Below are 9,126 nucleotides of genomic sequence, written 5' to 3'. Positions count from 1 at the left end.
CAATCACGTGAGACGTCGTAATCCACGCCTACGCACGTGAACGTATTTTGAAACAACGATGTCGCTTGAGTTTCAGGACAATTTCTGGGTATAATCTTTCGCGCATACGTACGAGGAGAGGACGACGTCGACGTGGCCTAATTCGGTTTCGTTCTAGGAAAACGGCGGGTTCGAGGAGCTGCGAAAATACATGAAATCAGGACAGGACTTCTGCCGGGATGTCGCAGGGATACTACATGAAAGGTATATCCGTTTAACGTTAGCACAACAGAGTAACCGCGAATTGTGATGGCTTGCTAAATTCTCCTTCGGAAATTGATTCGACATTCCGCTGCAGTCGCTGCGATCCGCCGCGTGTGAGATTGCTGTGATGTTGCTTGTTGCTCCTGCAATGATCTATTGCGATAGAGCGGAGGTTGAGCTGGAGTACGCTAAGAGTATGGCACGAGTGGTCGGAAAGGCGCTGCGGATACAGAGAAACCAGCTGGGGTGAGACGATCACGTGGTGTTTTCTCTCTCATAAATGGGTGCCCGTGACTGATCACGTCTGACAGGACATTGAAGACTGCATGGGATACGGTTGTTGCAAGGATGAATGCTGAAGGCGAGGCGCATCGGTGAGTTGGTCGACTACTCGTTGAGATCGGTTTTGTGATTTCTGCATCATGTGGACATGCATGTGGGCGTGGCTATGTACAGGAAACTTGGCCAAGATATGATAAACGACTTATCTAAGCCTCTCAAACTCTTTGCAGACAATCAGACTAAAGCACGGAAACCGGTCAGTATTAACAAACAACTACAACAACAATAGTAACAATAATAATATCGACAATATTAAATATTTAATTTAATTTATTGACAATCCTGCTACATATTTAATTCCACTGCAATCATACTCGGAATCCTTCCAAGCTTGTAGCGCCCATACCAGTGTGCTAAAATGCTGGAAATATACACAATTGCTAAACCATGCCAGCAAAGAACTCGAACAGTAGAAGGAATGTGATCGCTGGTCCTAGGGACTAGAGTTGCTAGATATCGATATGGTTTCTTGAATTCAATAAAATAATTGATTGGTAATTGATATTAATTGCAAACCCCTTATGAGGTGATGTCTGGGGAAACCCTGATCTAGCTATCTGGTATTGAAAAATAGTCTAATGAAGTGTAATATTATTGTCGACCACCTGGCAGGGTTTTCTTCCCGTGATTACAAAAGACCTTAGCAGACTGATCTGCTTGAGCATGACATAATAATTTTGCACCTGGCTAGACTATGTTTCAATATCAGATAGCTATAAATCAGGGTTCCCAAGACATCACGTCAAAAGAGTGAGGTTAATTAATATCAACTACCAATCAATTATTTTATTGAATTCAAGAAACCATATGTAGCAGCGATTGTGTATTGTGACACTGCTATGGCTATGCACTACAAGCCTTGAAGGACTTTAAATATCATTGTACTTTGTAGTACAGTAGAACCTCGCTGTTCCAAATAGCTCCATCCCAATCCCTGTTTGCATTAGTGAAGTTGTTTGGATTACCCAAAAATTTAAAGGGTTAGACATCCAGATTGACATCACCTTAGGCATCCAGACCACTGCGGCATTCACAGATGTCTGCATATGTCATGTTAGTGGTAAACGACACAGCTGCAACGACAACATACTTTTCAATATTGTGACAGCCAGGATTTTGAAAACGATGGCCATGCTTCAATGCGGCTGTAACCCTGACTCAGAATTTCTATTGCGATCTGGATATGTGAGAGAGGGTGCTAAAGGCAATTCGGATTAGCAAAGTTCTACTGCAGTAGGCTTGTAGATAGTCGTGTTTTCACATTTGCCCAGAAAACCGGCTCGTCATAGGTAGCCATGCCTGATATTTTCGATGAGTTACACAAACAGCTTTGACAAGAATTTGTGTATTGCTCGATCTATAGCTAGGACAATGCTATACATATGTTAAATTGACAGGGGTTCTAATTTACGGTAGATGCATAAATGCATGCCTAATTTGTGGGCAGCAATAATTATTATTTGGTGCTCTTCATAATCTATCTACTATTACATCATGAATTTGTATCAGTACACTAAACAATGCTGTTGAAATTTACTAAGCTAGTCGAGTTTTAATACGTTTGTTTCTTTGTGTGTTTATACTACTGTACATTCACAGTTATGATGCATTTGTTTTGTCACTGTTAATTAAACGTATTGGTGATTTTAAAGCAAATCTATTATTATTGTCATGTGTTATTGCAAGGTAATCTGTGTTGCAGATTGAGGCTCCTGTTGATAAGGCAACAAAAACTTTATCAGACAAGCGGAATGATGAGTTGAGATCCAAAAGATCCAATCATGCAAAAGCACGAGAACGTGAGCTTGCAATCGAACAACTAGAAGAAGCCAAGAATGTGCGAAAACCAGACAAAGAAGTCCAGAAAGTGAGTGCTAAAGCTGTACAATAAATTTAGAAATTACTGACATGCATTTGTTTATATAATTCGGTATACAGTTTATACAGTATCATGTACAGACATGTTAAAATGTATTAGTAATTGTTGTGTTGAAACGTTTGTCTGCTTACTTCTTTTATTTATAGGTGGAAGTAAAAGTTGAGAAGGCTACAGAAGTGGCAGCAAAACAAGGTATGCTAGCTTTCATAGACAAATTTTGCTTTCTTCCTGTAAATTTTAGCGGTAGACTATTTGCAAATGAGCCTTGTTTTAAGTTAAAGAAAGAGAGAATTGCATGTATTTCGCCAATACTGTATGGGAAATGGTTAAAGAGTAATGTTGGCATCAGTAGTAAAGTTAATTCACTTTATATTACTATACAGTCTTGTGGAATCTACAGTTTGCTAAACTGTTTTTGCTTTTTAAGAGTTGGCAGTTTGAACTATTATAGACCGGTCACTGATCAGTTACAATTTGATTACTCCAGTTTAAGTACTTTCATCACTAATGAAATGAGTACTTTATTGTTAAATATTATTGTTGTCTGTCTGTCTGGTGTTAAATATTCAGTGTTGTCTGTCTCTTTGTTTCTTTCACTAACAGACCATGAATACTTGGACATGTGTCGAAAAGCAGAGGAGGCAAGACAGTCGTGGGAAACGGCAATGTACAATTGCTGCCAGGTATACTATTCTAATTTTCTGCTTTGTCACAAGAAAGTTGGCAATACGAACTTTTCTAAATTCTTTGCCAGAGATTTCAAGGCATGGAAACAGAGAGATGCATACACATGAGAGAAGTCTTTACCAAGTACAGTGGGATGCTGGCCAGTGTAGCTCCTTTGTTTCAAGAGGTGTAGTGTACTCATTTGAATTATTATACTTATTTTACTTTGATCTTGCATGCCAATAGCGTTTTTAAGAAGAGAATGGTAATTACTCAATGGTGTTGATGTTGCAGAGTTGTGAAGGAATTAATCGTGACACAAGTGTCATCAACCCAGCATATGACATCTCTGATGCAAGTCAAAAATTTGGTACAGCGAAGAATACCCCTGATCAAGTTCTTTACACTTGCTATGTGAGACTTATTATCTCATTTGTACAAGAAATGTTGTAGACATGTATTGTGACACAATTACACACATGTATAACTAATTAAGTTTAAAACGATGTGATTAATTAATTGATCAAGAAAATTGATGTAGGGTAGACTACACTACCAACTGCAAACACTAGACTGAAGTTTGAATGATCGCTTTCTACTTGAACTATAAATTTGCCACATGATTTAGCAATTACTTTTGTCATTACTAGTAGACAAGTGTGTAGGTACAGCTACAGGCATACCAACAATCAGGCAAACTACACACACACACACACACACACACACACACACACACACACACACACACACACACACACACACACACACACACACACACATGTACCGACAGATAGACAAATAGACAAAGACTAAGTTGTGGTAGTATTTCTATTCACAGTGACTGACACATGGGTAGCAAACCACTGAATGTCATTTGCTAAACTATGTATTAGTTGGTCACATGGAAACCTTTGTATAGGAAGATGACCTCAATTCAAACATGAATGCTAACAGGAGACGAGGAGCACTCTCTCAAAGACTGGGTGAATTGCAAAAACTAGTCAAACAGGCAAGGAAAGTACAAGAAGGCATAGCCAACCTTTCCTCTGTCTACAAGGAAACACCACAATATGCAACAGATGAAGCTCAGAATGACGTTTACAGACAGCTGGCATCAGTAAGTAAAATAACATGTGATAAAATACTAAGTTACATCATTACGATGTGGATACCAATTAATGACACATGTAAACAAACCTTAGGTAGTCTACATGAGGTTCCCAACTTTTTTCATTCCTACAAGGTACGGATATCAACTTTCATACCAAACGTGGCAATTGAAAATTATCCTTACAAACAAAAGTAATAAAAGCATGCAACATAATTTTTGACCTTAATTTTTCCAACACTGAATTGCACAGCCACACAAAAATCAACAGCACGGAGCTAGTGTACTCTTTGTCTCATTGTTGCTAGTCACAAATGTTGGGATAACCTCAAGTGAGCTAGGAAGCTTGATGACCTATGATAATTTCTTTGCTAAATAATTTATCTGATACTGTTTGTTGCCTATCCTCATTGCTGTGTCAATGACAAGTGAATGTGATAAATGTAATAGAATTTGCTAGTTTGGCACTCAAGCAATTCCGTTGTATCCATAAACTGTTTAGTTTGGTGTATTAATTTTAGCACTCTGTAAAACCAAAAGTTCGTGGGCAGATTTAACTTGTGCGACCAGATTATCACAAATTGAATTTGCATAGACAAGCACATGCGTATTCATTTCATTTTTCTCTCGCCATTTTCCGTACATTCGTGTAGCTATGATCTCAGAATGAAGTTGAACAGGCTGCAAACATCTATGCATGGAGGCTTTCTTCCTTGTGTAGTTGTTGTTATGGTGGTTTTTGGTTGGTCAATATAAAACTGTTACCATGCAATATACTTGAATAGATATTTGAGTTGTTTTGACATCGCACAAAAATAAAAAAAAAACTTATTGCATTTTGAAGCAACTTTGAACAATATTAGGGTCGCATGAATTTCTGGTTTTATGGTAATGTAGTATTGTAGCAAATGCTTTATTGGTCAATAAACAAGGTTGAAATAACTAGTATTAATTAAATTTACATAATTGTTGCTGCTCCTTAGTTTCTGAAATTTGTACATTATATTGCGTCTTGATGTTACTTAGTGCCCACGTATATTGTTTTCATAATTTCGACAGGCTAATGCAATGATTGACTACTACGATGGCTGCCGATACAGACTGTTATGTGCTTTCAATGAATTGGAAGGCCAACCGAAATCTGAACACCGGTTATCTACATTCTTGTCATCTACTCGAGACAAACAGGTATTTACTTCATTGTGTGTTGTGTTGTGTGTGTGTGTGTGTGTGTGTGTGTGTGTGTGTGTGTGTGTGTGTGTGTGTGTGTGTGTGTGTGTGTGTGTGCCACATTAGCCTATAGCCAGTGGCAAAAGGTCTGCTTCTCTAACTGTGACAGCCTTGGTTCAATGCTGTTTGGTGCTTACAAATTAGATCTCAAAGACTACCCGGGGTGCCAATAAAACATGAAAACAACCTAGCAAATCTACCTCTACTGAGTGTCACATTTAGAGATGGGTAAATCATCATGGCACATGCACTTAGACATGATGTCAGGCCAATTATAGTGTAAATACAACACAACACATCTGGAAATTAGTATTATTACCCACACCTCTTCTCAGTTAGTACGTTCATGTTTGTTTGTCATGTTTAGAATGTTGTCCATGCTTTGCTTCGTGTGTCTGTTGGAAAGGGAGGCATGCGTGATGTTCCTGCTACTGATGATGATGCTGATGTTTTATCCGCGCTGTCACAGAGTAGTTCTGCACCGCCATCTCAGGATAAAGCAGCACCTGCTGCTAAAACTGGAAAACCACCTGCACGTCCTTCAAGCTCACCTGCACGTCCCCCACATCACACAGTCCCACCTGTTGTTAATGCTCAACAGCAACCAGCAGATGTAGGTCATTCTGACCAACATTCTGCTGACGAATTTGATGATGATGATGATGATTTTGATGACTACGGAGGCCAAGAAACGGAAGCAAGTCAGTCAGCTATCGATAATATATTGGAATATATATGTTTGATTAATGTATTGTGATTAGCTATTGGAGTACCTTCAGATGAAATACAGTGTAAGAAACAATATCGAAATTTAGATTGCTGTGCAAATAGATTGTTGCCGTATTAACATCAAGGGCAGAAACTTTAAGCATATTCAAGTTGAGCAGACAACTGAGACAGCTAGTCTCAAGCCTCACTGTAACTCAATAGTAGGATACGTAGGAAATGGCTAGACAGACAGACAGACAAACAAACAGAATGGACTTTAGTAAGGACACTAGAAAGTATTACTAATTATTTTTGTAAACTTGTAGTCATAGCTACTTTGCTAACTAGTTCATAGAAATTCTTGTAAGAAATATACTGTAACCGGTTATTTGTGCATTAGATTTATTTGTGCGGTTTTTGCCAACAGCTCACATTTATCACTGCACTCGTTACACCTAATTATAGGTAGCTGGAACATTGCTAGTATAGCTCTTTACCTTTGAAGTGCATGTGTTCCTAGTTTCTATGTTGGCACATTAAACTCTGCATTAGTATTGCACAAATAACCGGTTATACGGTATATGAATCACAGACAAAAAGACAGACAGACAGATAGACAGACAGACAAACTTTCTATATTTTGAATCAACCTGTAAAGTCCAGTATCAAACACTAAAACAAACTAAACAGTTTGCAATGATTAATTAATGGATGTGGTGCTCAAAGTCAGACAGACAGAGAGATGGACGAACACAGACATGCAGACACACTTTTCAAGTTTAGCATGAATTCAACATGACATAACTGTGGTTGGTGCAGCAGAAATGCTGTTCAGTTTGCCCTTGAGTCTGATCCAGACCGGGCACAACTGAAGAAATATAGTCATATACCTCACATCAAACAAATGAATGCAGAGACAAGCAAACTTGTATACCAAATGGGAGCTGAAGCAGTTTGGAATGGGTGCATCAGGGACATCCCTTAGGTCATGCATTTCGCTCTTGCTATGTTCACTGTTATCGAAAGTGTGGCACAGCCACAGCAATGTTCAAGTATCAGCTTCATTTGATGATCATTTCCTGCTGAGTGATCAGAATTGTGAACTCTGCACACTCAATGTGAGGGTATCAAGACTTGTCAGTTTCAGGTGAACAACTACGAAACTGCAGTCTTGTAGGTACTTTTGTAGGTACACTAGTAGTCCAAACTATGTCATCTCAAAGTATGAGGAAACAGATTTGTCAGCAAATTTTTCTTGTGTTCAGCTTGGACAAGACTGAATCACCCACAGTTTGATCACCTTTAGCTTTGCCATTGCTATGTCCCTGTGCTTACTGGCTAGATCAGTTTCCCCAATGACATTTCAATTAGCTGAAGAGTTGCATGATACAATATTGAACAAGACAGCTTAGCTAGAACATCACGGGAGAGTCTCATCACTAAACAAATAGGCATCAAGCAACATTACCCATTGAATTAGGCAATTTTAGGTTAATATACAAATAGTTTCTCCTGCGTTTTGGCTGGGTGGATGCACACCATATCAGAGCTGCCTAGCTGTTTTCTTCATTTCACTGATGTTGTGTCAGGTTTGCTTTCTCCAGACAACCGAGTCCTTCATTTGGATGAGCATAAACATTGCTAGGAGGCTCTGGCTGATAATGATGTAACACATACCAACATGTTCAGCTACAATCAGAAATTACAACACAAGCTTTCTGCTCATATACAAGGAAGGAACGTCAATCTTCAAATGGAGACAGCAAATTCAAGATCAAACAAAGATGCAGCTAGAGAGAGATCTCTATAGGGACAAGGACCTAGCTGGTTCATGGGTTGGAGGTCATCCACGGTGAAGACGAGCTTGCACCTAGACCTAGTAACGACTTTTTGGCAGTGTCTGAGGCTTGGTATACTATTCCTCTCAGTTTGTTGATAGAAACATCTAATATCAGTGTGGGAAGCCTGTTGATGAGTATCATCTCCTAACATGCAAGTATGGCAGTACACCGGTGTTGATGCATAATTGTCAGCACGTCAAGCAATTGCTTGCATGAGCTCAAAATCTATCATGAGAAGGATCTTCAGCATTGATATTCAGGGACCAACCTGACATGATAGTTGTCACAATGTGTAACGCGGGCTCTAGCCATGACCTCAATACAGATATGGCCCACTCCTTTAGTAAGGATACAGTAAAACGTGCAGCACAGGATGAGGTTTTACAGCAGCAAGACGAGAGGAAAAAGAGAAGCAAATATGATGAGAAATATTTTCTGGAGTCTCCACAGCTCTTAGACAAACATACACAGAAAAGTAACTACAAGTACATACAGACAAACATTGACCTCACTGGAGTTACCTGCATGCTTGGTGTATACCCAGATAATGAATGGTAGGCAGTTGTTGTTTTCATCAGAGCAGACTGACGTAATAAAAAAGGTGTTGGTGTAGTTCATTGTGTGTCATGTCTTGAAAGTTACTTTATATAGTATCGAAGGCATAACTAGACAAGAAGTCAAAAAGGTGCCAACATACTGTAGGAGTTGGACAACTTATGCACACGCACAGTGCACACACACACACACACACACACACACACACACACACACACACACACACACACACACACACACACACACACACACACACACACACCAGTAATAAATGGATCAATCAATTACGAATCCCAGTATATTATTCTCAAATCTTTGTCTCTTTCAGTTATCTGTCAATGTGAAGCTCTGTATGACTATACTGCCAACGAGTCAGATGAGCTAACTATTGCTCCAGGTGACGTCATCAACGTAATAAGCAAACAAGAAGATGGTTGGTGGCAAGGAGAATTGAATGGCAGCGTGGGGATTTTTCCAGCAACCTACGTAACTGTTTTATTATAAATCTGATTCTATTTCGAATGAAAGCAACTTCGTGCCAAGAGAAGTAGAAG

General features: G+C 39.2%; 1 protein-coding gene across 1 annotated transcript; it reads left to right on the top strand.

Annotated features, from left to right (window-relative positions):
• Window positions 1-2: 2 nt before the first annotated feature.
• On the top strand, window positions 3-9,077 carry LOC134193242 (proline-serine-threonine phosphatase-interacting protein 1-like). Its single transcript, XM_062662062.1, has 15 exons — window positions 3-88; window positions 158-243; window positions 409-489; window positions 555-617; window positions 700-781; window positions 2,288-2,452; window positions 2,611-2,656; window positions 3,068-3,147; window positions 3,219-3,317; window positions 3,425-3,544; window positions 4,050-4,247; window positions 5,298-5,426; window positions 5,836-6,169; window positions 6,230-6,259; window positions 8,901-9,077. Exons 1-15 carry the CDS (start codon window positions 59-61, stop codon window positions 9,074-9,076), a joined length of 1,719 nt encoding a protein of 572 aa, XP_062518046.1. The 5' UTR covers window positions 3-58; the 3' UTR covers window position 9,077.
• The last annotated feature ends 49 nt before the right edge of the window (window positions 9,078-9,126 follow it).

Source organism: Corticium candelabrum, chromosome 17 (assembly GCF_963422355.1).
Source record: "Corticium candelabrum chromosome 17, ooCorCand1.1, whole genome shotgun sequence".
Lineage (NCBI taxonomy): Eukaryota > Metazoa > Porifera > Homoscleromorpha > Homosclerophorida > Plakinidae > Corticium > Corticium candelabrum.
This window is presented reverse-complemented; position numbering and strand designations above follow the sequence as displayed.